Source organism: Borostomias antarcticus, assembly GCF_949987555.1.
Source record: "Borostomias antarcticus genome assembly, chromosome: 8".
Lineage (NCBI taxonomy): Eukaryota > Metazoa > Chordata > Actinopteri > Stomiiformes > Stomiidae > Borostomias > Borostomias antarcticus.
Genome location: NC_140241.1, coordinates 4471615 through 4498551, shown reverse-complemented (window position 1 = coordinate 4498551; position 26937 = coordinate 4471615). Strand labels below are relative to the sequence as shown.

Sequence of the window (26937 nt, the reverse complement as noted above, 5' to 3'; positions counted from 1 at the left end):
TCTGCGGATCGGCCCAACTGCCAGCGCTTCTCAGAGCGCAGACGGCTGCGAGACGACCACGGCCGACCGGGAAAGCGACCCCGGGGCGCAGCAGTACCACCTTGGCCTCCCGTGGCAGCCGCGGTTGCTGATCCGCATCCCGCTGCCGCCATCATAGCTTCAACAACAACACCGATGGCAACTTGAGGATAGACGAGAGGGAAGGCGCGAGATAGGGAGGGGGGCACCGCGATACTGCTGGGAAAGCGAGTCTTTCAGACACTGACTTGACAACGTTACATGCAATGCTACATCTAAATTATAACTCGTCGGTGTGATATCAATATTGTGAATATGGTAAATTAATATACGTCATATATTACTCAATATTGTGTAAATAGTAAACTAACCACCCTATATCCGGAAAAAACATGCTCTTGAGAACGAACTAGTGAACTACAAATCCCAGTCCACTCTCCAGGTGTAATTTTTTACAATTTTGTGAATGGTCAGAGCGCTATTGCTCCAGTACATTTCGGTAGTCGTGTGCGTGTAGTGTACCTGTGCATACCTCAAAATGTTTCACTTTGCCATTAGATAAGTAAAAACACTGGAAGTGAAGTGAGGTTCATATCAAGATAAATATACTATTGCCGGTAGTGATTTGTGTAAATGTAGGCTACACCCTCAATGAAGGATGTCAATTAACTCTCAAAAACAGATTTTATAAATCCCTCTCTAACTTCAAAAACGAGTGTTTCGGACTAGAAGAGGCGGCTCGACCTTGAAGACCACCGCCGTTTTTGTCCCGTACCGAAATAAAATGAAACAAACCAGTCCCCGCGGGATGGCCCAGTACCCCAAAACAAGGTTCCATGTTGGGTCCTGGTTGGGAGACGTCACGAGGTGGCACGTACAGGAAGTGGAACAAGTAGGTAAAAGCTTTTGTTTTGCTTTGTTAAATGCAACGTCGTGAACGCCACACAGAACAGACGCATTTAAACTTCCATATATTAGGTAAAATCTCTTGTACATCTTGTCAAATGCTCCTTATGTATTATATATAACGTTGTCTAACGCAGGATGAATCATTAGAAATGGTAGAGACCAGAATAGGCGTAGGCTAGCTAAACTAGCTAGCTAACGTTAACCTAGTTAGCTGCGACCAGTGAATGGCCTGGCTCCACTACGTTTGCTCTTAATAATTGTGCTAAATGTCAAATTTATTCAATATAAGACTAACTGGTATGCGACATAAATTCGGTTTTGTTTGTCGAGATGCCGACAATCAAGCTAACTGAGCTGATGCAGTCTGCGTGTATCATGTTTTTCCTATAGGTGGCCGTGTCGTATATGGTTTGCCTCAAGGCCAATGACCCGAGGCAGGTGTGGCTAGCTGGGGTACAGCAACGGCCTGTGTAGAAGGCTAGTTCCCATTAATGCAGAGACCGGTCAAACCCTAAACCCCAACCCTATACCCAAGCCCTACATTTACCCTAACCTTAACGTAACCCTAAACATAACTCTAAATGGCCTCTGCATTTATGGGAACTAGCTGTTACCATTCTTCGACACCAGACATAGCTGTATCCCATCTAAGCACAACCGAGGCAGTCCTAAAGAAAATGGCTCTGGCTACCGTTTTCCCTGAAATGCACACTTGTCCACCTCCATACATGGAGAACATATTTATGAATATTGCGATTGTTACTTACGTTTATTCCTGTTATACTTTCAGGTGTTGCAGAGAAGCAGTCAAAACTGCACAGAGAGGAAAATTACAGGACATCATGAATCTAGAACGTCTGCCCAATGAAGAGAAACTCACCCTATGCAGGAAATATTACCTAGGTAAAACTGGAGACATAAGTGTAGGAGCCATAAGAGTAACACCCACATGTCTATTATTACTGCATGATCAGAGGATTTCTCAAAGTCCAGCCTAGAGTAAAATTTCTATATTTACGGTTCTAGTGGTATTCTTACCCTAAGTCTAACCCTAAAGTCATAAGTGATGCAAAGAGCCATGTATTCAATGCCTTCCTCTATTCTGTATTCTTTATTATCACGTTTTGTTTTTCTCAGGAGGGTTTGCCTTCCTTCCGTTCCTGTGGTTTGTGAATGTGGTGTGGTTTTTCCAAGAGGCCTTTTTGAAGCCAACATACACTGAACAACTCCAGATCAAAACATGTAAGTACAGGCAGCAAAGAAGTGTTCTTTAATTCTTATGAGTTGATTATGTTTCTGGTTGCGATGATAACATGACTGATGTTGAATTTGTTTATTATTATTTTCCAGACGTCAAACGATCAGGGTTGGGATTGCTACTATGGGTGGCAGTGCTCACCACATGGATAACTATATTCCAACGCTTCAGAGCACAGTGGGGGGAAGTGGCAGATTACCTTTCCTTCACAATTCCACTGGGCATCCCCTGAGAAGCATACAGCAGAACACACATCGAGAATCACTGATGGTCCACATAACCACCAAAACATGTCCCATGTAGAACTATTCTTCTCATTAGACAAAAAATACTAATACTGTATGTCTGGCTACTGTACTCAATTTTACTGCGGCAGTATTGATCGGCAGAATTAGCATAGATTCAATGAATAGTGTAAACTTAGTCATTTCCTGGGCTTCAGTTATTACTGCACCTTTTCTCAAAATGTTGTATAGGCATAATTAGTATGGTTTCAAAATGTTTCCATGTGGATGTAAGGTTGTAAAAGTTACACTTTTGTATGACAAATAAATTGTACATCAATTAACTTTTCTGAATGATATGAGAAGTGTCTTTATTCTTGCTAATAAATAAAAAATATTTAGAAATACATGATGTATTGTACATGGACCCAGAAATTAGGTAATATTTGACAGTGGTGCGTGCACATATGTTTGGATAACAACAATATCCAAAGTGGACTATGTATATAATTTGTGGGTTATTTGTTTTGTGACTGAAGCAGCTTTGAGCATTCATGATAATTTGCCAATAATCAGGCCTCCATCTTTAATGTTAGTGTGTTGTGCCATGTGGAAGTATCCTATGATTGTTTATTATGCATTAACATGAGCATTATTGTGAAACTGTTTATTGGTGTTTATTATAGAGATCAGTGATTGATAGAGTGTGTGTAACACTGCAGAAGAAGAAGTAAAACAAGAAATGCATAACATTAAGTATATGTATAAGATATGGGAGATAAGGAACTGTATGATGCTGTACATGTAAAAGGCTCCATTTACTCCACGTCACAAGTGGGCAGCAGATGTAGCCAACTGCAGAATGCTCTTCATGATGCCAGGAGATACAGTAAAGTTCAGAAATGTGCAGAAGATTGCTCAGACTGTTGAGGGTGCAAGACAAGGGGGGGGCTTGGCTCAACACCCAGTGAGCGCTCAGAAGACATGGCAAGTTTCAAATAATTGCCATTGTGCCTTCTTGAGTGACATCTGTTGCACTTCCTGCAAAGCCTTGCATTAAAAGATCTTAGTGTTTTGGTTTCAGTGACTAGAAGATTATTGAATATAGAATTTGACACCCAACCTAAACCTGCAGGTGGATTAGTGATCAGTGAAGAGTGAAACTCACCACAGCTCCAATAGCTGTTTCAATCCATGTGATCAAACCACTGAAGTATGATTGCTGTATTAGTCCTAAGTGCATTTGGCCATTAGGCATCTATTGTGAAACGTGCCTCTGTCTGGCTCCACTCCCGGGGATCATGGTTGGTGCCATTTTTAGACACTTGAATGACATACCCTAGACAACTGACAGACGCCACAGGCAGAAAGGACACGTTTCCAACAACACTTTACCTTGAGTCTTCTATGAGATACAAACCTCGGAAGCACATTATGAAGAACATGATGGCCCAATGTTAAAATCACTGATATGGTCTATTGAGTCCTCTCCAGGACAAAGTGATTTGGAGTGACTTGCCAAAAGTAATAAATTATAGGCCTAATTGTAGCCCACCAGAACGACATAAAAGGTATTTGTAGATCAAATAGTGAAGGTTTAAAATACTTAATGTGCTACTGTGTGTTGCCATTTATTAAATAGTTTATTTATTGCTGTTAATCCCAAACTGATTTAGGGGGTATAGCTAATCTAAAGTTAAATGTATGGGGAATATGTGCTGCAATAATAACATCCAGTGCCTATTTGAAACATTTAGTGCGTATGGATGTAACGTAAGAGTTTATAATTTAATTGCATTATTATTACACGTGTCCTGGCACGTGCATCCGATGTTCTGGGGAGCGCACGTGGGGCGGATAGTCTTTGAACTTATTTTTGGACAGTTGCAGTCAGACAAACCATAGGACCCAATCTGTTAGAACAACAGACAATAGCCTATAGTCTGGCATTACATAAGAACACATTTATTATTATTATTATTATCTGTGATATGTGTAATTGATAGTTCCCGACTTTCTATGTAACGCCACGGCTATAATAAAGGGGCATGACAGAGGCAAGCACAGACGCAGCAATGATCTCTTGGCAGACAGGATTTAATAAGAATTGCAGGCATCTCGTTAGGTAAACATCAACTTATTTGGAGTTGCAATAGTTTGGTGTGACTCCCATCAGAGTAATTTGACTGGAGGGAACAGTAAGCCGTCTCTACGACTGTAGTTTATTCCTAGAAAACTATATTGTGCATAGCCTATTCAAGACTATTATGAATGAAATCATTTAAAGCCTCTATAGCCTACGTTTGAAAAGCAGGTCCGAAATTGGTCTGACAATTAAGTGTCATTTTCCCTCAGGCGTAAAAATGGATTTCTATCTGCCGTCTACTCTACCTGCAAGCGGTATCCCATGTGAGAGGGTCGTACCACCGCTCATTCACCGGTTGAACGGAACCTTTGGGTTGAATCGAACCTTTGGGCCGTATTCTTGGGCGACTTCGCTCATTTCGGAGACTAATACCGGCTCTGCGCAGGTAATTAATTCACTTACTAAATTCCTGTGGGCTTTCGAAGTTGGACTATAGGCTCAGCTGGACTCAAAAGAACTGGGCTGGCCTAAATACGAGATAAAAAGAAAATTGCCGCATTTCGATTGGAATAACACAAGCAAGATAACTTATATGTGTAGGCTATAACAGAGGATTTCTATATAGGCCTATAGATAAATTCTCTCATGCGCACATAGCGTCAAGTAAAGTGTGGAAAGATGGAGAAAATAGCCGTAAGAAACAGACTGCTGCATTTTAATGTGAAATAATGCGAAATAATGTATTGTTTGTTGACAGGTGAATTGTGACCACAGTGGATTCACCGTTCAGGTGGACGTGAAGCACTTCAACCCAGAGGAGCTCATGGTCAAGGTGATAGGACACTTTGTGGAGGTGCAGGGAAAGCATGAAGAAAAAAAAAAGGTATTGTATCTATGTCTGTGCCGAGTTGTTCACTGTTTATAATCCATATCTGTATGACGAAATACAAAAATGTGTATTCCTCTAAAGAGTTCCTTGGTCTGTTTGTGAAGGATGGGGCTGGCATGGTAACACGACAGTTCAACCGGCGCTACAGGATCCCAGAGGAAGTGGATACTATGGCCCTACAGTCTGCAGTCTCTCCTGACGGCATTCTGATCATATCTGCTCCCCTACTGCAGGGCGAGCACCCCAGACCCCGGGCTCATTTGGAACAGTAACACACACACACACACACACACACACACACACACACACACAGCTATATAAACCGACAGACATTAACAAATAGGTGCAAAAACACACTCCAGTTTCCACCACTTATCAACAAACACTCACTAAGACACTGAGGCATGTGCCAAAACAACATTAGCTGAATCCTGGCACCATTCTCATATTTCCTGGCTGCGCTCTCTGAACTTTGAACACACATACAGGGTGGATTACTTCTAAAATAGCCTTCGTCCTGCAGAATAACAATTACTCATCATCAATTAGAATGTTTTATACAAACAACCATTGTAAAATGTTTAAAATATACACAATTTATGTTTATATATATATATATATATATATATATATATATATATATACATACATACATACATACATACATACATATACAAACAATATATCAGTGTGAAGTTTGGAATAATGCTATACACTATAACTATCAGTGTTTAACATGATTAAGTATGCTCACAAACAACAGTATGAGGTTGGTGTATAAAGTATGCTCACAAATAACAGTAAGGTTGGTGTATATTTAATAATTATTTATTGTATAAATATTTGTTACCAAAACATAAATGCACTATTCTGTAGATTTCAGTACAAATAAAGAAAAAGTTTTTGCTGCAGGTGTTTTTTTCCTCACCACCAGCCATCACTCCTCTTCGAATTCATCCAACATGGCATCCACCTCACTGAGAGAGAGAATGATCCCACTTTTAGAGCTTCTTCAAGGTTGCTATGCCATGTTTATCATTAGAAACAAATAGATATGTTTGACTACAGTAGGCCCATGTATGCAGTATGTTGCCTTGCTGTAGGTGAGTCACCTCAACTCCTTACCTAATTTGTTCTTTCACCCATTTCCTCTGCTTCCGTAGGACTTGTAGTAAGGGGTCGTCCTCAAACTCCGTCTCATCTGAATCTTTATAGTAAAAAAGGAGGAATGGAGAGAGGGTAATGAGAAATACAGAAGCATTAAAGATGCAGTATGTAAGATTTTAAACATTTTAAAGCTGTAGTATTTAACTTCTGTCACTCAATCAGTTATCCCTCTTGATTGATCATACTGTAGCATTATAGCAATATTTAATTAAATATTGCTGTATTATATTATATTGCTACAGTATGATAAATCGAGAGGGACAAGTCCCGGTCTTAATATGATTTGATCTCCTTAAACTAGTCACCCAACGTATACAGTATCACATTACCACAATCCATTTTCTGAAGCAAAGCTCACATTAAAAGATATTTGCATTTTACTTACATTTCAGAAGTTTAACGGTCAACTTTTGAAACGCGAAAATGCAAATATCTTTTAATGTGAGCTTTACTTCGGAAAATGGATTGTGGTAATGTGATATACGTTGGGTGACTAGTTTTAGGAGATCAAATCATATTTAGACCGGTATGTTCCTTTAAGCTCCTCTGTGAAAACCGCATCCTTTTAGATTTCTGTTTAGCTCTGCTACAGCAATCATCATCAAATTATTATTTTGTGTGGCATAAAAAATATATAAAAAATAAAAGCCTGAAACTGAGGGTGCCTCCTCACGTGGAGGTGTGGCCACATCTGGTTCAAAGTGTGCATGCATGCTGAAATCCATTTTTCTATGGCCTTATGAGTGTGGGCATACCCATACCCCTAAACTGTGATTGTGAAGCAGACTGCATTTACCATGGCAGATGGGATTCTCCCTTGCTCCCTGGCTTATAGCAAGCTCGCTGCAGGCTCATAGCGCATAAGTAAGATACTGCAGTTTTAACAGCTTTACACTCAATCCAATATTAGCAACTGGACAACATTTCCAATCATCAAAAACATGTCACAGTGTTTATGTCAAAACTTCCTGTGGGAGGAACAAGATACTCAACAACAAGATAGTTAAAGTCACACTGAAACAGACATTTGAGATCATCTAACTTCTGTAGTTTGACGTATTTCCGACGCAAACAAGCTATGAGGGTGGGACATATGTTTAGAGGAATTTGATTGGAACATTGACAAGTGGACGGGTTTTAATAACTTTAGACAGATTCGATAGAAGGATAGCGTTGATTGACGGGTGGATATCGTGAGATTATTGGCCTAAAATCTACGGTACCTGTTGTCGTCATTGCACGTGACCTACCGTTTTACAGGAAGTAAGAAATTATATACTTTGATATAAGATTACAACAAAAGTAGAATTTAGTAATTTTTTTTGGCATACATCGTTGAATAGGTGAACACTGACCAATTATGTGAACCAAAATGGGACAGAATGCTTTTTAATTTCAGTGCAACTTTAAGTTATCTCCCCACAAATCTATGCTAGGCAATACTAGTACACACGATGAAATGTTCATTGTACAAAGGTAAAAAGACAAATGTCCAAGACACAATAAGCTTCCCAGTATCAAGCTGTAACAGTATACAGCGTGTTAGGGTCTATTGGCACTGGTCCTACATTGTAATTGCATGTCTACAACACAGGACAGTGTTGTCATTATACCAAGTGTGCATATACGGTACGGAATATACTAAATGTCTAGAGGTTTAGGCAAATTTATAATTGTCTCACTCATATCTCAAACTTAACCCATATACTGTACGTACAGTACTGATATTAATTGGGCATTCAAAACAAAGTTCTGCCCTGCAAATAAAAAGGTCTAGGGGCTTTAGGCTTTGACCTACTGGAGCCTATAACTGAGGACTATTTCTATACAGACAACAAAATATCCACCCCAGATAGTAAACGTCAAATGTCTCTGCTGTGCCATCCTCACCTATAGCCGCTTGTAGCAGCTGAGAAATGACCTCTGTGGGCTGCCGTACACTGGCTGGGGGAGCAGGGGATTGTGGGGGTACTGGAGGGGTGTACCGCGAGGAGTCTGAGGAGACGGGGGTCCTGGGAGCTGGGGGTGAATCCGGAGTAGGGAACAGTACCCCTGATATCACCTGCCAAGGTGATATGATTGATTAGATAGATAGACAGACACCGTAGATAGTTAGATAGATAGATAGATAGATAGATAGATAGATTAGATAGATAGATAGATAGATAGACACTAGATAGATAGATAGATAGATAGATAGATAGATAGATAGATAGATAGATAGATAGATAGATAGATAGTTAATTTACCCCCGAGGGGACATTTTTGATGAGATCTTTTACTCGGGTGATCCTTCATCCTGCTCTGACATACTTTTAGTTCAATGAAATACATGGAGGGATGGGTCAGAAGGGTAACATAACACATGAGAATATAAAAACAAACTCACTCCTTAGTATAAATATATATACTAAGGAGTGAGTTATACTGGCATTGAATCACTAGCTTTTCAGTGGCGTAGCTGGCTGAAGCGGTGTTAATGGGAGATGGTTACCTCCCATAAACACCGCGTTAGGCAGCTGCGCCACAGAGAAAGCAAGCAATTCAATGGCGTGTGTGGGCGGTATTTAAACCCATCAGTGGAGTTTAACCAGTTCAACTTGGTCACATAAAAGTACCAGCAATGCTCCTCCTCCCCAGAATGTACCTGTCCGAGGGCGCTGTGAATAGGAGAGGGTGGTGGTGCGCGGTCTCCTGGCCGGCCCTCTCTGGTTGACCCCTGCTGACCGGCATCTCTACTGGTCTCCTCGCTCCATGGCGTGACCCTGTCTGGACCTCTCCTGTGGTGGACCGTAGCTGTGCTCCTGTCTGCATAGATGGGTCTCTCAGCATGGTCCCCATCACCACCGTGACACCTGCAGAGATATTCCAGTTGAGTATACAGACTGGGCCACTCAGTGCATCTGTCTGGGGCGGCTGTAGCTCAGTTGGTAGAGCGGGTCGTTCAGTGATTGAAGGGTCAGTGGTTCGAATCCCAGCTCCAACTGTCCACATGTCGAAGTGTCCTTGAGCAAGACACCTAACCCCAAATTGCTCCCAATGAGCAGGTTAGCACCTTGCATGGCAGCTACCGCCATTGGTGTGTGAATGTGTGTGTGAATGGGTGAATGAGAGGCCGTTGTAAAGCGCTTTGAGTGCCGCTAAGGTGGAAAAGCGCTATATAAGTGTAGTCCATTTACCATTTATCATTTATCTTAGAAATAGTAGCCCTGAGTCCCACCTGGTTGATTTCTTCTTCCTTCTGTAGGAGGCCCCTGGCCGGCTCTCCGTCTTCTCTACCTGCTTCCTCTGGAGAGGCCCCTTGTTCTTCCCCTCCGCTGTCCTCTGGTGAACAACCCATCCTTCCTCCGTGCTCTCAGACGAGGCCGGTGGAGGCTCACGTTTACCGGCGTACTCTTCTGGAGTGGTGTCTGTGGAACTGGCCGGGGCTGAGGACTGCCTGGGGGCAACGTTGGGCCCAGACACCTCCCACCTGTGGGGGCTCTTCCGGCGGGAAGGTGGGGGGGATGGCCGGGCAGGGCAGGGCAGGATATCACAGAGGTGGTGCGTGTGGGCTGGGACAGGGGCATCAGACGGGAGTTTGGAGACCGTGGGGCTGGAGATGGGGAGGGAAGGTGAGGGGGCAGTCTTGGTCTCCTGGGGCGCGGGGGTGAAGGAGGGGGTCACTCTGCGCGAAGGTTCGGCAGGTAGGACACACTGGGCGTAAAATGAAATGTTCAAATAAGTAGTTGCACTTACAGATTGGAATATTTCCATTCCATTTATCCATTTATGGATACATATTATATATTATATATATATTATAGATTATATATGGATTATATTATTATTTATTTTTAAATATGTCAGCATACGTTGCAGGTGTAAATACCTTGTGAGCCTGCCAGCTGACTAACTGAGACTGGTGAGAACTGGGACCCTGCTGTGACAGTGACGGGGGCCACTGCCTGGCCTGTTCCATCTTCCTCCTCAGGCGCCACTGGAACAGGATGTCCTCCTCGGGCCGTGTACAATTTGCAGAGGGGCCAGAAGGCTTAAGGATGGGCTCAGCATGAAGGGAAGCTGTTTTTGGATTCACTGCAGGTGAGACAAAGATCAAATTTGAGGAAATACGCATTAAAAATGGAGGAAATAAGATTTGAAGAAATAAGACATAAGAATTGAAGACTTAAGAAATAAGAATTAGGGAAATAAAAAGGAGGTATGTGTGTGAGTGTGTGAGAAAGAGAGAGAGAGACAAATGCACCATCCATGTCTTACCAGCGGTTGAGTCTATCAGGCTGGGAATCATCGGCCTGCGGACCGGCTCATCTACACTGACAGGAGAGGAGAGGTCCGAGCAGCCGAGGCCCTCAGAGCTGACAGGGACAGACCCACTGCTGAGAGAGTGCTCACTGGAATTAAGAATGTTTGTGCAGAAATATGGACACAATTAATCGTGCCACTATTTTCACATATTCAGTTCTACGAAGACGGAATTATTCACTAAAAAGATGTAGTCGTCATTAACTTAATCATTTAGAAAAGGCACAAACGTAGACACAATGGCCCTCATTTACTAAGCGGTCGTAGGACAGAAAACTGGGCGTACGGTCATTTCCACGCCAAGTTCTAATTTGTAATTTTAACTTAATAACTTTGTAATTTATTGTCACAATAATACATTTTCTGTATGGAAGGTAATATAAAGTTTGATTAGTATTATTATTTATATTCTATATATATATCGAATATATATCGGACACCCAACGGAATGCAAGGCCTGACGTGGCCCCTGGAGGTGTGCTCGGATATATAGCCCGGGTGACCCCCTCACCCTGGCTCTGAATGGTAAAAGGACAGGCCCTCGGCTCCGAGCCTGGGGGGTGAGGACGAAACCAGCCTACCCATACGATGAAGAAGAATCCGCCACATTTATCAATGCACAATCATTCGTACGATGGGATTGGCGGCATACAAATGTTTGAGAGATCACATATGGGCGCTGTCCTTCCCTCATTTCTGCACTCGGATCTGCGCTCCTTTGATAAACGAGGGCCACTGTGTGTTCCCTTACCTTCTCTGCAGCAGTCTGCTGGCCTTCTCCTGTAGCTGCAGTATTTCGGGGTCACCAAGGTCACCGTGGAAGGAGTCAGACAAGCCCTGGGAATCACAGAGAGGGGAAAGGGGGAGTGGGAGTCAGTGCATCAAATACTGCTGCAAAAAAAGCCTTTTAGATCTACATAAGGCTGCTTCTGGTTTGGGGCAAGTCTGTCTTTATACCACTGAGATTAGCTATCTGCTATTCATGTGTTACCATCATCAGTTAGGAGGAACCATAAATGTACTAGGCACAGTTGCATAATAAATGGAAAGGCGTCTCAAGAAAGACAAAATAGAACCCCAGAGATGGTGCAGTGCTGGTATGCAAATATTTATCAGTCACAGCTGCAGCCTGCTTGAAGAGCCATTCTATCTGGCTCTGGAGCACTTTGGCAGCGTTACATAAGCCTGTGTATACAATTCAATCAGACCCCGTAGCAACAAGAATATTTTACCAAAACAGTACATGAATATGTGGAATCCCCTGACCACATGTCTCAACTGATTTTCCAATTTAAAACGTAAAAGGTCAAAAAGAATGCTATTCCTCAACCTAAATAAGAGGCTTGTGTACAACATGTAGGGGATTGATAGTATGCCTTTCGTGTCCTCTTCATTGTATGGCTTAGCAGTACACTTCATGTTCAGTGTAGTGAGACAACAGGTTAGAAACAGGCTATGTGAAGTCCTTTTTTGTTCCCACACTCACCCTGGCACTGAGATCGAGCAGACCTCCACACGGAGAGAGGGTTGTGCCACGTCGAGAGTGCCCGACTGGGCTCAGTGTGGTGCCTGTGTGGTCGTTTGTCAGAGTTGAGAAGTCTGTATACATAAAAACCAGAATGGGAAAAAAATAAGATGGAGCGCGTTGAAGGCTATTTGTTAGGGATGCACCGATATGATCATTTTGGCCGATACCGATAACAGATATTAACATTGCTGTTATGGCCGATAACCAATATTTACCAATGTCGATATGATCTGTATAAAAACGAAATGAACGAAAAGTTTCTATGATAATCAAATGTCATACATACTGAAAAACACATGGAAGCACTGTCTCTATCTCCAAAACATTTGGAAAAGCCGATAAATCAGATTTACCACATTGTTTCCTCTCAAAAACAACACACACAACAGCAGCTAGACAGAAATAATTATCGGCTGTTCACATCTGCCCTGTTTTGCACATCGGACCGATACCGATATATTAAAAAATGACTAACATCGGCTGATACCGATATGATTGCCGATATATTGTGTATCCCTACTATTTGTTGCATACCCAGCAGAATGTTCAATTAGCTACAAACAAGTAATCAAAATGATGTACCTTTATGTGAGGATTGAGTGGGTGTAGAACTTGAGGGTAATGGTGAAGCTGATAGCCACCAGAATGGCTGCTGCCTCTCACCCACTCCAGCAGCCGTCTGCTGACGCTCTTCTCTACTCTGTGGTCGGCCATGGCGGAAGCGCTCGATGTACCTGTGAGAGCAATCACAGAGGGGGATGTCTAGTTATGGAATTAAATACACAAATGCTATTTCGTCATTGTGCATGTGAGAAGTGTTCTTTACTTTGCCAACACTGAATCCTGTTGATCTGCTTGTCCACCAGAGACCATGGACTGCCCTGCTGTAACCTCTGTCAGAGCTTCGGTTTTAGGGGAGGGGGTAGTGTTGGCTGGGGAGGACCCGAGATCAGTGGAAGGCCAGGACTCTGAGAAACTAGGATGGGCCTCTGTGGCAGCAGGGTGACAGAGGACAAAGTGGTTTGCTGCCCCAATGAAGCGCTGTTCCTCTGGGCTGAGGGAGTGTGTCTGGGGAGGTGGTGGGCTGGATGGCTGGGTATGTCGGACAGGACTCAGTGCCTGATGAAACCAAGGACAAACATTGGAGAAGGAAAGTGTGACGAGGATAACAAACATAACACCACTGAATAAATATCTGGATACAACTTTGGACACTGATTGAACAATGTCAAGTTTGTAACTTGCCGTTTTCCTCTGCTGCTTTGGAAGCTTCTTGGTGCGAGAGGGGCTATAATGTGCTTTTTCCAGAGGAGGATCTGGCATGAAGGGGTTCTGCCTAGTAAACACTGCACTAGTACTAAAAGAAAAGGCATGTTAACCTATAGCCATATAACGTTAGGGGATGATCAGTCTGGTTTCTGAAAAGGATCAGTCTGAAATTCACTTCAACAGTGACATCCCCATATTATCTGCTACTCACCTGGATTTCATGTTAACCGAACCAGTGCCATGAATTTACAACATAGGTTGTTGTTGTTTGAGTCCGGTTGATTATCGGACCAATGTGGTCAACAAAGAAACGACGTTAAGTTAGCTAGCTATCTACTAAGGTTAGAGGTTAACCAATGCTAACATTACCCACATTGCCCGGCTTCGGTATCGTTGTCAGTAACCAATGCACCAATCGGATCAACATATATCAATATATCCAACGACATTAAAAGCGCTAGTTAAATATGTGGCCTTCATAATCAATTCAAATCTAACTTCGCGTACAAAACATGGTTCTAGCAAACAAATCTCTTGGGTTATCGCTCCACTTATTGAAAGATTTTTAGAACTTTTCAGTTTGTTTACGTATTGACGTAATTCACTACGACTGGTTTTTGACCAATCCGGAGATCGTATTGTGACCGACGTGAATATCAGCCAATAAGAAACATGTAGTGAACCCCCCTTGGCCCAATCAGTAAATAGTAAATAAAGAGGAAAGGATCAGTTAGATAACAACAACTAACGTTAGGTGGAGTCGCCACAAGCTCGTAGAAAAGCAAACGACAACACCAAACATAAGGTTAGCTTTCCAACCTCTCGGTGACTACATTTTGCAGTATTTTAAATATTCTACCGCTGGTAGCTAGCCAACGTTACACATTAGCGACCCATGTTTTGGGGGTAAAATTCACTGCTGATTTCTGGGCCTAACGTTGGGTTTCCATTCCGAGACTGAAGTAAAAAGAATAGCTAACGTTAGCTAGCTACTGAAGTGATACAGTTCGTCTCAGCAGTCACTATGTAGGTGGCTAATTTAGCTAGCGAGCTTAACTAGCTACATGTTGACTGTATTTAATCTTCGGCTGTTGACTGACTAGCTAGCTTTGTCATGCGAATAGCTTGTTGTTATGACTCGAGAGTGTAACGTTAACCTTAGCTATTGATGTCTAAACTCTCATTCTCAGTGTAGGAGGGTTACCAATTGAATCGAACATGCATCAAGTCAAGATCAAGACGGAAAAACCAGGTAACGTTATACGTAAGTTACACGTTTCCCTCTTACTTTGAGGGAAAACATAATTAACTCTGAGATTACCCCTGATTCACATGCATTTAAGTGTTTAAATGGATTTAAGATAGACCTCCCTTAGATGAGGTAGTTATCCGTCCCTACATTTCACATCCAGTTGTCTCCTACTCTCCCTGCAGATTTAGAAGGGACTGGTGCTCGCAGCCGACTGGATGCAGTTCTACAGGGACTGGTTGAGAAGAGTGACAGCGAGAGGTTAGTCATAATAGGAAGGAGTCGATAAGCCAAGCTCTTTAATATTTCACAAACACACCCTTGCTTAGTTACTATCCAACAGAGCTCACTGGACATTGTTTTTCAGGGAGCAAAATGAGGATGATACTGGGAAGATGGCTTCAGACTCATTAAACAAGTATGGATGTTTATTTGATTAGATTGTCTTATGATTCAAATTGGACTACCCAGGTTGTTTGCTTGTATAAAATGGTTAAATATGTTTTTTTGTCCTAGGGATTTGTCTCCATCTTCTGCTGGAAAGCGGTAAGGTTCTTATGAGTTTTAGGAACCCACGGGCCTGACTATGACTGGATGTTACAAGCTCCTGTAATACAAGCTCCATTTCATTGTTTTTATAGGCCAGCATCAAGGTTTCCACAACACAGAAGGAAGAAGCGGAAGGAAATGGAAGATGGCTTATCAGAGACCAACCAACATAAGCAAAGTAAACCAGGTTCTGCAGAAAGATGCACTCTGCAAACATACTAAGACAGTCACACGAGTTTTGTAGTCTCTCGTCTCCATTACTCACTGCCCCCCCACCCCCCTTCTCTCTGCCAGACGCGTATATTATCAAGCTGTTTGATCGCAGTGTGGACTTGGCCCAGTTCAGCACGATTACTCCCCTGTACCCCATCTGCCGTGCCTGGATGAGGAACAACCCCTCTGTTAGAGAGAGAGCTGCTTCCCCTAGCCCCCCTCACAGCATTGGAGAGGATGAGGTGATGTTATAACCAACAGGACAATTACATTGAATGGATCTGCTTTTGGATCATTAGCAACTGTATGTTATGGAACCAAATGACCTGTTCTGATATTTTTCTTCTAATTTTTGTCTCTTAATGTTGTCTCCATTATTGTATGCTCCATTGATATAAACAAATTCCTAGTACGTGTAAAGTTTAAACTACAATGGCAATAAACTGATCTACGTAGCTCAGGAGGTAGAGCGGCCGGCTGTGGATTGCAAGGTTCCCAGTACGATCCCAGCTCCCGGCGTGTGCCGAAGTGTCCTTGAGCGAGACACTAAAATTGCTCATGTGTGACATAGTGGCGCAGTACCTTGTACTGTCCCCTCACAACAAGGTCTCCGGGTCATTCTGTGCAAAGTTTGCAAGGGTTACCTCCTAAAGAACCCAATACAAAAAACATGTAGAAGAACAGATGCTCTTCAGTCCAGTCCCTGACCAGGACTTGGACTGAGCACTTGGACTTGGTCCCTAGGCATCATGAACGATGGCTGCCCACTGCTCCTGGCTGCCCCTGGAGGAGAACAGCCGGGATGGGATAAATGCAGGGAACAATTTCCACCGGCGGCCCTGAAAGTTGCTGTGTGTGCTGTAATGTAATCATGATTTTCAATGTAATATTTTGACAGGTTACAGACATGCTGAATGGTAAGGGCCAGAATGTGTATCGTCTACCTTCTCCCATCTCCTGTCCAATCAGCCCCTCAGGAGAGCCTGTCAATCTGCGAATCCCACCCACAGAAAAGCCTACTACCACCAAGGTACTGTATCACATAGAAGAAAATGCATCAATCCAGTCCGTTAAATAATTATTTTCATCTGTATTTCTCTGTTGCTACAGTTAACGGATGCAGCACCTCTGTCAGGTCCGCTCATATATAACCACATGGAGCGATGGAAAAAAATCAGACAAAAGTAAGCTCAAAATACAATTATATAATAATCTAATTAGTTGTACTGTTACTAGTATGGTTCTTTTGACAAGCTGAATAACATCCACTATAAAAACCCCCTTGCATTAAGATTTGAAAATGCACCTGTTTCAGATGGAAAGAATCCTCCAACAAGAACCAGCTGAGATACAGCGAGAGCATCAAGATTCTCAAAGAGATGAAGGAGATGTACGACCGTTAAGGAGAATTTCTTACCAGCCCCGCCCACACTAGATCAGAGAGCAGGAAGATCGTAGGAGAGGCACCAATGGAGTAGTGATCTACCATAGGACACCCCTTTTAAACTACAGAAGCAGCACTTCTGATCTTGCAACACTATCAGCTTTAGGGAGCCCATATTCGCAACAGACTACCACAAAGAAGGTCTAAAGATCATTGGTCCTGTTTGAATTCTCTTAAAATACTTAATTCCTTTTTCCCCATCTTGGAAAACCACTGATGCTATGGCATGATTGGTATGAGCTGTGTAGAGGACCACATGTCTAGCTATCTTAGATGAGAAAATACCGCAAGGAGGGGAAAGAGAAAGGAAGGATGAATTTTCAGTTTTCAGACGTAGCCGTTGTGTGATGTAGCTGTACTTTATGAAGTGTTTTGAATCCAGTGTAATGTGGTCTTGTGTTATTTTCGATAGATTTTGGTTCTGTCAACAAATGCAGTGATTATATTAAGCACAGTAGTTTCACACAGTATAGACTTCTGTCCATCACAAGGAATGCTTTAGTTCACATCATTTCTACCGAGAATAGTTCAAATTAAAGCTACAGAAAATCCAGCTATAAAGAAAAATCCAGATTTATGCCTTGTGGTTTCTAAAACAGGTGGTAGAAGTGTCCAGTCTTGTATGTGAACAGCACATATTTGTTCTGTGCACAGCACATTTCTATTTCACATCCTGATCAGAGCCACATCCTTCCCCATCACTAATGTCAACCACATGCCTATCATGCCATAGTTTGCAAGGACTGCTGCTGCACAGTTATTTGTGAAAGCACCATTCAGTTCACCCTCCACCTGACGGTGTTTAAGTCTGCTGCAATTCTTTTGATTTTATTTGTAAAGAACTACAGTATGTATGAATGGTGTATGAATGAACTCTATGTATGAATGGTGACCTAGATTCTGAAACTGACTTTTTGGCTGCTCTTATCCAGCCTTGTATATATAAATTATAACCCTAACCTTAATATACCTGCCAGTGTGTATCATGTACAGTACTCAGAATTTCTACATGCTTATGTGCAAAGGCCCATTGGGTGTACAGGAAGGTTCATCCAGCACAACCTGTATTGTCATCAAAAGTGTGTTTTGCTGGCATGGCTTAAAGGTTTATATTCATTAGTTTGGAATCAAATTTATTACTTAAACTAGGCTACCTTTAAAAGAAATATATAGTCATAATCCACCAATGCACAACTCGTCCGTCGACCTCAACTATTTCCGGTTTGAACTACTCTAACTGTAGCCTACTGCTCAGTGCTCAACAAGCTACAACTAGCCAACCTGCCCACAAACAGCAATAAAAACAATTGACCACTTCTTCATAAAAATTAAAAAAAAAAAAAAAAACTGGCAATGAAGAAGCTACCACTCGAAATGACACCGCAGCAGGTGCAATCGAATGCAGAAGTGCTCCAGAGGCTATCGAAGCTAGCACTAGCACCCCTTCACTCTGGGAGGGTAAAATCGCCTATGACAGGAACTGACCTCGTTGGTTCTGCCATTGTTCAGGAAACAACACAGCAGATTTGGGTGTAGCAAGCAGTGAGTGGGCCTATTAGGCAATCACTAAGAAAATATACTACACATAAAATACACATCTCATAGACTAAACAAAGGTGGAGAAGAATCATAGATGAAATAGGTATAGTAGGAAATAAATATCATTTTATTCTTGTAAACTACACAAGCAGGACTTCTGATCTAGCAACACTGTTAGAGCTTTAGGGAGCCCATTCTCAACATAGCCTACTATCATGAAGACAGGATTAGTATGAGCTGTGTTGAGGACCACATGCCTAGAGATCATGACCTCTGCCCCACCGACAGCGCAGGGTTTTCAGTGGTGTGTGTAATGGCCTGTGTGATGGTGTGTGTTAGTAAGCAGGATTACGTAAAAACTACCAGACCGATGGAGGGTGGAGGGGTGTAGCATGGGCCAAGGAAGAACCCATTCAATTTTGCATCTGAATCAGAATTGGATCTCAGATCTGAATCACAGGGTGGATCCACAAATTAAAAAAATCTTTTGAGCGAAGCAAGCTCCCTGTGTGGGGGGCGCTAGAGACACAGGGTTTGGACTGGTGGGTACAGGGGGAGAGCTTGGGGTGCACCGAACCACCCACCGGCGGCTGCAACCCGAGGGGGGGCGCAACAGAGCTGCCCAAACACTGCTACCCATTCACCTCCATTTTTTTTTTTTTTTTTTACTTAATGTGGGTGAGGGGTTAAATGGCCATATCTCATCTTGGGAAGGTCACAGAGACACACTGGCATAAAGCTCTTGACCTAACAAATTCAGGAATACAAAACATGTCCTGCTCACGCACACATGCATGTGCACTGAGCCAAGAAATGCATCCATGGATGGAGATCTGTGCTCGCCAAGCACCATTTTTAGTTGCAAGGAGGGGAGGCAGGGAGGAAGGAAGGAAGGAATTTTTAAACGTTTTCAGACGGAGCCATTGTGTGATGATGATGATGATTATGATGATGATGAAGATGTGTAAGAGGACAGGAGGAGGAATACGAAAGCCTTGAGGATGGTGTGAGGAGAATCACCTGCAGCTCAACGTGGGGAAGACCAAGGAGTTGGTGGTTGACTTTAGGAGGAAGAAAACTCCGCTGACCCTAGTTTCCATTCAGGTGATTGATGTTGAGATTGTCCAGTGATACAATACAGGGGTGCACCTGGACAACAGGCTGGAATGGGCAGGAAACAAGTCCATCTACAAGAAGGGGCAGAGTCGACTATCTCCTGAGGAGGCTTAGGTCATTTGATGTGTGTAGAACATGTTCAACATGCAACAGCTCAACATGTTCTACCAGTCTGTTGTAGCCAGTGCCATCTTCTTCACGGTTATGTGCTGGGCAGCAGTATCAAAGCAGCGGAGGTTAACAGGATGGACAAGCTGATCAGGAAGGCCTGATCTTTAGGGGTCATGGCCATTGCTATGGGCAGGCCTTACTGTAGATATAGCTAGAATAATCCCTGTTGGAGGAAATTAGTGGGCCTGGCCCACCCCCTAAAGTGCTAGTGCCCCCCCCCCTGCCAATAGCTTGAAAATTAATTCATTTTGTATTAATCATAGTATTTTTCTGTTAAATTAAAGATTCTAACTTAATATTCCTTATGAATGTTTCTTTATTTTAATGTCTTCAATGTTGTGTTTTTCTTTGACAGGGTTCAGTTATGTGACTTAGTCCTCTTCATCCCCTATGGAACATAAGGCTTCAATGAGCCGGCTTTCATTACCACATGTGTGATTTCAGTTGGGAGTCGAGCTGAGCTGTACACTCCAAGCCATGCTGACACATCTCACATCACATCTTAGGCCTATACCCTTTGAGGACTTCTACCGCAACATGTGAAAACTCCTTTTCAATACTCTGAGCTCTCTCCGTTTGCATTAGTGTTGCACAAATGCAAAAGCATTGTATTATAAAAATATTGAATAATAATCGTGCCACCCTCAGCAGTCATTCATTCTATTATGGATTTATTTTACATTTTTTGAGTACATGCAATGCATTTATTTCACAGTTCAGAGATCTGAGATAGAGATCAGAGACACTTCAGTGATAGGTGTTGGTTCTTCTGTCTTTGTCCAGGAAAAGGAACAGCAGATTTAGATTTAGCAAGCAGTGAATATAAAAAACAAAAACTGAAATAATTCCAGGCATAGGCTAAGTGGGAGTGTAGAACAATCATAGATGAAATAGGCAATAACTTTTACTAATAATGTTATAATGCATCTAACTTTGTGCCCATCGATTGACACCGGTTTACATAAATGAACATGCAAGGCATATAAACAGAATCATAGACCGTCCTAACCAGGATTCTCAGTAGATGTGGAGGCCTCAGATGTAGCCCCTCTCACTCCATGGTCTACACTTTATCCGAGCTGGTTGTCAAGTAGCCTAGATGGCAGTGCCTTTTCTCTCCGTGGGGTCGTGAGAGTCGGACTTGCGAGAGATCCGGGACGACAGGGAGCGAGACGTCACAAATGTGTGGTCCTCGGCAAGGGCGCTCTCAAAGACCAGACACACAGACTGACGCAGCTTCTTCTGGAATTCAGCACACATGAAGACGTAGAGGATTGGGTTCACACAGCTGTTGAGAAAGACCAGGGAATTGGTCAGGTTGAGACCAAAATCCACTACACAGTTGAAGCTGTGACTGGTCTCTCCCACGTATGTATAATAATCCAAAAACTGGAAGATATGGAATGGCAACCAGCAGGTGAAGAAAGCCAGGATGACAGCGATGATGATGCGGGTAGACCTGCGGCTCCTTCTTTGGAACTGCCTGGTGCGAATCCATATGGCAACATTGGAGCCAATGATGACTAGGAAGGGAATGAGGAAGCCCAATACAAAGCGGAACACTATAAGGTCCCTGTAGCGGTCATCAGATACATCTAAATAGCAATCCATTTTGCCCTCAACGTCCTCAACTTTCCGAAAGACAGTGAATGGGAGGCTTAAGACCAAAGCAGCCAACCAGATCCCCACACATGTAAACTCAGCCTTGCGAGGTGTGCGTTTGTTCTGGGCCCATACCACCACCCAGGCAGACATGCAGCGGTCCAAACTTATGGCAGCCAGAATCAAGATGCTGGCAAACATGTTGAGCCCATTCACCATGACACTGCACTTGCACAAGAGGTCCCCAAAGATCCATCCCTTCTCATGTCCTGTGGACATGTTAATTATGCTAATGACAAGGAACGCTGTGAAGAGAAAATCAGCCAAGGCCAGGTTGAGGAACCACACGGAGTTGACAGATTTCTTCATCCTGAACCCTGTCACATAGATGACCAGTCCATTGCCAATGATGCCGACAACAAATGCCACACAGGTGATGACCAGAGATAATGTTCTCAGGACAGTTGTGTCACAACTTGCAACTTCTGAACTTGCATCTTCTTGGGTGACATTTTCTGGATCTGGGGGGGGGGGAGACAAATAATTGAAAGTGGTTTTCAATCCATTGTAACTCTTTATTCCCTTACTGCATGTTGTTTTTGGCAATGATGTTTGAGATTTCCTGGCTGGTCCGCACAGTATTTACAAAATGGGTGACAGAATTAGCATGCACAGCGTTCATTATAAGTGCAGACCGGCCAGGAAAACTCAACATGCAATGTTATCACCTATGAACATATGCAGGAAGGAAATACTTTGATATGTGTTCACTTCAGCAACCCTGCAGATTTAATCTGGTGAATTTCTATGTACACAGAAACAACAAAAAGCTTATATAGCACCTAGTGCAATTATTCTGCATGCCATGATTTCCTTCTGTAGTTTAAACAACTAGGGGCAAAAACTAGTTTTACTGCTAAAAGACCACACATATCTTGTTTACAACAAAATGTAGAAAACTACACCAGGATTATGTGTTTCATATTTCACAGTAAAAAAGTGTTTGAAAGAGTCTCTTCATTCCTGTTATTCCCTGTACTGTAGCTTAATCTTGGTTTTACACAGGTTTTTATGTGTCTTTTTTGCTTTGGGACATGACACTTAAAAAGTATCTACATATGCATTCTTTGGTGTCCAACAAATTCACATAACATAGCACATAACATGGCATGGTAGAATAATTAATGCAAAGGCAGTAATACCTTTGTAGTGGGTTCTTTCTACAAATGTAAATAATATGTAAATAAAATTAAACAAACTAAATGAAAAAAAACAACAACATTAAATGCCAACATTGCATGACTAGGAAAGGACAAGCTTTATAGCATCTCACCCATTTCTAGTCTTCTAGTGATGAACAAGCCTATAGTTACTGTCACAAAATGATATGGGTGGCAAACGTCTGTGAAAGTTAGAATATCTGTAATTGCCTGAACCTCTCACTCACACAACTTCCCCATTTCCTGGAAAACATCTCCCTCAGACAACTCCACCTCTCTCTCTCTATCTCTCTCTCTCTCTCTCTCTCTCTCTCTCTCTATTCTTTCACGAAACCAAAGATTGCATCAATGTTTCAAGATGTTGAAATCTAGTAGTCAGCAGTATTTAGGTTAATTCAAAATGCTCTTATCACTCACTTCACAACAGACTGCTCCTTTTAACTGTCAATATTTACTGTTGTTATAACATGGGTGGTGTTTAGATTTCTTGGTGTGTGCATGTGTCCATTCTTTTAGAATTTGTGTAATTGTAACCATTGTAGCGTGTCTCTTATTTGTAGCATATTGTGTTTTACATATTATTTTGTGTATATTCTTTTTGTGGTGACTGCCCTGAGGGAGTGGCCTGCTCTCCTGGCAGATGATTAGCAATCAGCGACAACAGGCCTTAAACACTGCTGCCCTAGACGGTGACAGACGGAAATTAGGGCAACCAAAGGCACCGGGCGACTTAGTCAAGAGCGACTTTGCCAAGAAAGAGAATGTGTGACTACCTTGTGATTACCTTAAGAGTAAGGTGTACCATTAATTGGTTGATAATGTTGTGACGTTTAGAAAGAAGGAGGAGTGACAGGCCAAAGTTAAAGGAGTAGTAAAGGGAAAATGCATGTTTAGCCCTGTTTTAAGGTTACTTATGATCATATACAATGGTTCAGATCAAAACGTTGACAAAACTAGCACTTTTGAGAAAGTCTGATAATTGCTCTACCACCGTTTTGGTCATACAATGGATGTGGATGGGCACCTTGAAAAATCTTTCAAAAACATGTTAAACTCTCGATTTCAAAGACAAGAAGCTGTGAGCTGAAGAGCAGTTGAATCCTTAGTGATGACTGGTATCAGGCCCTTGTACGGGGGGCTCTGTGGAGACACCTCAGACGATGACAATCTTTGCCAGATGGAAGAATTGTGATTGGTCCTCAATGCTTGACTCCCCTGCCTGGTGTTGATGCTGTCAGATAGTAGCGCTTGTAGAAGCTGGCACCCATAGCAGAATAAAGCTCCAAATGCTCCAATCCTAACTTTTGAACCTTGCTTCCACTGCTTCATGGAAAAAAGGGGCGATACATCATTGGTGGGGGACAACATGTTTACTGGGCACTTAATTCAATGCATATTTTTGTGTTACAATTGTGACCTTACACAACAAGTCAAAGGTAGCATTCTTTTGTCAGCAGATATCATATTGTACAATTTCCCCACAACTAGTATTACTACTACTACTATTCAAGCTGAATAGACACACTGATCTTTGAGACCACTTCTCAGTGAGTACAGGCTGAATGCGGATGGTGAGACTAGTTGGAGGCGGATGGTGAGACTAGTTGGAGGCGGATGGTGAGACTAGTTGGAGGCGGATGGTGAGACTAGTTGGAGGCGGATGGTGAGACTAGTTGGAGGCTACAGTTTGGTCGATCCATCCACGCAGGTATGACACGCGGGCGTACACGGCAGGGGTGCGAACGTTGCAGTTGCTGGTACCCCAGGACACAATTCCCAGCTGACTCCAAACACCTCCGCTTTCGCAGACCAGAGGGCCGCCAGAATCACCCTACACGAGACAGAGAAGAGCTCAGCTGCTGTTTGATGTGGAAAAGCAATGATAACCATGAACATTAAGGCAGAGGCTGAAGATTATAGAAACGTAGTCAATTTCCTCACAGGGATCAATGAAGTACCTGAAGCAGGGGACCACAGTGTAAATGAGCGGATAGTTTCTTTGCATCCCCAGATAGCAAGCGGATGTGTAATGATTCTGGGCCATATATGGGCCGGAACTTAGCCACAAGGGCCAGATCTGGCCTGTATATGGCCCAGATCCGCTTGCTATCTGGATCATGTTATGAGCCTGAGCTTGTTCAAGGATATGTGGACTGAGTTACCTGGCAAGAGGACACTCCGGAAGCTCCAGCGCAGATCATGGCATCGGTGATCTTGTTCTGGCCCCAGTACTGCTTGCACTGAGCAGGGCTGAGCAGGGGCAGAGCCACCTGCTGGAGGATACGTGGGCTTGCTGGAAACGGGAGGAGGCAGAGGGGAATGGGGTGAGCGACAGGAAGCTGTGTGTGAAAATGACTGTACACAAGTATGTGTGTCCATATCCATCGGCACATCTGTTTATATTTGTTTCGTTGAGTAATGGGTTGCACGCCCACTCACAGGTGCTGCCGGTCTTTCCCCAGCCGGTAGTGACACAACGGGTTCCATAGGGGACGTTGGTGCTGGAGTAGGCCAGGCACACAGGGGACACACGGGGTGTGAGCTGGGCTGGGGACGAAAGCCTCAGCAGGGTGATGTCATTATTGAAGTTCTGGGCGTTGTAGTAGGGATGGGTAATAGCCTACAGGGACCAAGGAAAAGATACTGATACAGGATGTAGCTTAGAAGTGGACATCACATCAGGATCCTGACGAGATTAATACAGAAAATAATGTAACAGAATGATCATTTCAAACTGCTTTTAAAATGCTCCTGGTGCTTGGGGATGAACGTTTCGCCGGAGTCTTACCCTGGCGATAGATTTGACCTGGATCTGCTCGCTGTTGGACTGGCGATCATGCTCTCCCAGGATGACACGGTGACGACCTGGACTGAGGAGGACAGAGGAAGACACATGAACAGTTTGGGGAACTGAATGTCCCAACTGAGGGTTTCTAAAAGGAGAACTGGTGTGGTAAGATAGGAGGGCCAGAACAGGAGACAGAACCACTTACGTCACACGGCAGTGAGCGGCAGTGACGACCCAGTTCTGGTTGATCAGCGAGCCTCCGCAGAAGTGAAACCCATTGCTTTGCTGGAAGAAGACAGAGAGAGAGAGATTATTTTTTTAGATCTGTGATTTATCTGGCAGGTGCGCTGAGCCAATCTCACTATGAAGGATCTGTGACACTGTGTGGTGCTATCAGTTATACACACTATATGCATCATCTCTGATGACAGCACTGCAATATCAGAGAGAGAAAAGTTGTTGTTTGAGAGAGTTTAGGATGGATTACCTGAAGGGACACCTGCCAGGGCCAGGACCCAGACACTGCATTCTCTCCATTCACAATCCTGCCGCCCACCTGGGGCTTGATGGAAGGCACTCCGCATCCTGGGGCCCAAACACACAGTCAGGGCCCAGACGGCAATCCGATCAGGGCCATATACAGGCCATATCTGTGCACTTGTGGCTTAGTTCCGGCCCATATGTGGCCCAGGGCTGAGTTTCCCAGAGGTATCGTAGCGCTACGTTCATCGTAGCACTATGATGAACACCATAGCTTACGATGAACGTAGCGCTACGATGCCTCTGGGAAACTCAGCCCAGATCCGCTTGCTATCTGGGGGGACAGGTCTACTGACCACAGTAGCCACAGTCTAACTCATGACATCATGTCCACCAATGGACATCCATGATAGTGATTAGATCATATCACCTTGCTGTACGTTCATTTACGGTAAAGTGTTGCATCATCACAGCAAGTGCAAATGAGGCGGAGGCCTCACACATTAATGCCACTAAGCTCCATTAAGAACCAGATGTACCGTGAGCAACCTCTCCACCATATGAAGATACCCCACTCACCCAGTGCAGAGGCCACCAGAGCAAGGCAGCTTACGATCCAGAGCATGGCCATAGTGTGTAGACTGACTGTGCTTCACATCCCCGTGCCTCTGGCGCCCAGCTCTTATACCTTCCCCTCACCCGTCAGTCAGACCCCCATGTGTTCTTGCTAGCCACGGGCTCCTCCTTCAGCTGATAGGCTTGGGAACAGGAGCGCCGTTAGTCTACTGGCGAACAGGTGAGAGCCTCTCACAGCTCGCACAGGTACACCCATCCACCCACTCATCCACCCACTCATCCACCCACTCATCCACCTGTGTTTGAACTGGACAGTGCTGAGAACGGGTCAGTCCAC

The 26937-nt window shown here is 43.4% G+C and overlaps 6 protein-coding genes across 9 annotated transcripts; 3 read left to right on the top strand and 3 right to left on the bottom strand.

Annotated features, from left to right (window-relative positions):
- The first annotated feature begins 779 nt into the window (after nucleotides 1-779).
- psenen (presenilin enhancer, gamma-secretase subunit) lies at nucleotides 780-2860 on the top strand. Of its 3 annotated transcripts, none has more exons than XM_084441603.1 (4): nucleotides 780-910; nucleotides 1718-1830; nucleotides 2065-2169; nucleotides 2278-2860. In XM_084441603.1, exons 1-4 carry the CDS (start codon nucleotides 855-857, stop codon nucleotides 2415-2417), a joined length of 414 nt encoding a protein of 137 aa, XP_084297729.1. In that variant the 5' UTR covers nucleotides 780-854; the 3' UTR covers nucleotides 2418-2860. The 3 variants fall into 3 exon arrangements, with proteins under 3 accessions (XP_084297729.1, XP_084297730.1, XP_084297731.1); XM_084441604.1 differs by having other exon boundaries at nucleotides 900-996; nucleotides 2278-2859; XM_084441605.1 differs by having other exon boundaries at nucleotides 910-914.
- A 1912-nt stretch (nucleotides 2861-4772) lies between these two features.
- hspb6 (heat shock protein, alpha-crystallin-related, b6) lies at nucleotides 4773-5914 on the top strand (the record flags this gene model as incomplete). Its single annotated transcript, XM_084441608.1, has 3 exons — nucleotides 4773-4940; nucleotides 5253-5378; nucleotides 5489-5914. 3 exons carry the CDS (start codon nucleotides 4773-4775, stop codon nucleotides 5654-5656), a joined length of 462 nt encoding a protein of 153 aa, XP_084297734.1. The 3' UTR covers nucleotides 5657-5914.
- A 332-nt stretch (nucleotides 5915-6246) lies between these two features.
- proser3 (proline and serine rich 3) lies at nucleotides 6247-13388 on the bottom strand. The gene is made up of 11 exons (XM_084441595.1): nucleotides 13211-13388; nucleotides 12967-13118; nucleotides 12343-12455; nucleotides 11608-11693; nucleotides 10812-10945; nucleotides 10423-10628; nucleotides 9772-10247; nucleotides 9199-9406; nucleotides 8442-8613; nucleotides 6510-6591; nucleotides 6247-6361 (listed from the first exon to the last, which is right to left on the bottom strand). Exons 1-11 carry the CDS (start codon nucleotides 13255-13257, stop codon nucleotides 6322-6324), a joined length of 1716 nt encoding a protein of 571 aa, XP_084297721.1. The 5' UTR covers nucleotides 13258-13388; the 3' UTR covers nucleotides 6247-6321.
- Nucleotides 13389-14403: 1015 nt separating this feature from the next.
- Nucleotides 14404-17915, top strand: lin37 (lin-37 DREAM MuvB core complex component). Of its 2 annotated transcripts, none has more exons than XM_084441602.1 (10): nucleotides 14404-14458; nucleotides 14844-14905; nucleotides 15088-15163; nucleotides 15270-15320; nucleotides 15419-15448; nucleotides 15544-15629; nucleotides 15746-15906; nucleotides 16563-16694; nucleotides 16775-16848; nucleotides 16980-17915. In XM_084441602.1, exons 2-10 carry the CDS (start codon nucleotides 14872-14874, stop codon nucleotides 17065-17067), a joined length of 732 nt encoding a protein of 243 aa, XP_084297728.1. In that variant the 5' UTR covers nucleotides 14404-14458; nucleotides 14844-14871; the 3' UTR covers nucleotides 17068-17915. The 2 variants fall into 2 exon arrangements, with proteins under 2 accessions (XP_084297728.1, XP_084297727.1); XM_084441601.1 differs by having other exon boundaries at nucleotides 14449-14458; nucleotides 14844-14917.
- A 3114-nt stretch (nucleotides 17916-21029) lies between these two features.
- Nucleotides 21030-22873, bottom strand: LOC311312163 (C3a anaphylatoxin chemotactic receptor-like; the record flags this gene model as incomplete). The annotated part of the gene is made up of 2 exons (XM_084442034.1): nucleotides 21030-22057; nucleotides 22870-22873. The coding sequence occupies 2 exons, from the start codon at nucleotides 22871-22873 to the stop codon at nucleotides 21030-21032; spliced, it is 1032 nt and encodes a 343-aa protein (XP_084298160.1).
- A 1509-nt stretch (nucleotides 22874-24382) lies between these two features.
- Nucleotides 24383-26715, bottom strand: LOC311311825 (chymotrypsin-like protease CTRL-1). Its single transcript, XM_084441600.1, has 7 exons — nucleotides 26604-26715; nucleotides 26032-26129; nucleotides 25750-25829; nucleotides 25545-25626; nucleotides 25196-25376; nucleotides 24919-25049; nucleotides 24383-24587 (listed from the first exon to the last, which is right to left on the bottom strand). The coding sequence occupies exons 1-7, from the start codon at nucleotides 26653-26655 to the stop codon at nucleotides 24426-24428; spliced, it is 786 nt and encodes a 261-aa protein (XP_084297726.1). The 5' UTR covers nucleotides 26656-26715; the 3' UTR covers nucleotides 24383-24425.
- Nucleotides 26716-26937: the final 222 nt, after the last annotated feature.

What these genes read in the sequence shown, in the direction of transcription:
- proser3 (XM_084441595.1), bottom strand. Translation starts at nt 13,257, where the DNA reads ATGGTCTCTGGTGGACAAGCAGATCAACAGGATTCAGTGTTGGCAAA. An exon ending in TGCTCGATCTCAGTGCCAGG is followed by an intron (nt 11,694 to 12,342) that starts GTGAGTGTGGGA and finishes TGTGATTCCCAG; the next exon opens with GGCTTGTCTGACTCCTTCCA. An exon ending in GCTGCTACAAGCGGCTATAG is followed by an intron (nt 6,592 to 8,441) that starts GTGAGGATGGCA and finishes TTTACTATAAAG; the next exon opens with ATTCAGATGAGACGGAGTTT.
- psenen (XM_084441603.1), top strand. Translation starts at nt 855, where the DNA reads ATGTTGGGTCCTGGTTGGGAGACGTCACGAGGTGGCACGTACAGGAAG. An exon ending in ACGTACAGGAAGTGGAACAA is followed by an intron (nt 911 to 1,717) that starts GTAGGTAAAAGC and finishes TTATACTTTCAG; the next exon opens with GTGTTGCAGAGAAGCAGTCA. An exon ending in ATGCAGGAAATATTACCTAG is followed by an intron (nt 1,831 to 2,064) that starts GTAAAACTGGAG and finishes TGTTTTTCTCAG; the next exon opens with GAGGGTTTGCCTTCCTTCCG.
- LOC311311825 (XM_084441600.1), bottom strand. Translation starts at nt 26,655, where the DNA reads ATGGCCATGCTCTGGATCGTAAGCTGCCTTGCTCTGGTGGCCTCTGCA. An exon ending in CCTGGCAGGTGTCCCTTCAG is followed by an intron (nt 25,830 to 26,031) that starts GTAATCCATCCT and finishes GTCTTCTTCCAG; the next exon opens with CAAAGCAATGGGTTTCACTT. An exon ending in GCCGCTCACTGCCGTGTGAC is followed by an intron (nt 25,627 to 25,749) that starts GTAAGTGGTTCT and finishes TGTCCTCCTCAG; the next exon opens with TCCAGGTCGTCACCGTGTCA.
- lin37 (XM_084441601.1), top strand. Translation starts at nt 14,872, where the DNA reads ATGCATCAAGTCAAGATCAAGACGGAAAAACCAGGTAACGTTATAC. An exon ending in CCATCTTCTGCTGGAAAGCG is followed by an intron (nt 15,449 to 15,543) that starts GTAAGGTTCTTA and finishes TTGTTTTTATAG; the next exon opens with GCCAGCATCAAGGTTTCCAC. An exon ending in TGGAAAAAAATCAGACAAAA is followed by an intron (nt 16,849 to 16,979) that starts GTAAGCTCAAAA and finishes CACCTGTTTCAG; the next exon opens with ATGGAAAGAATCCTCCAACA.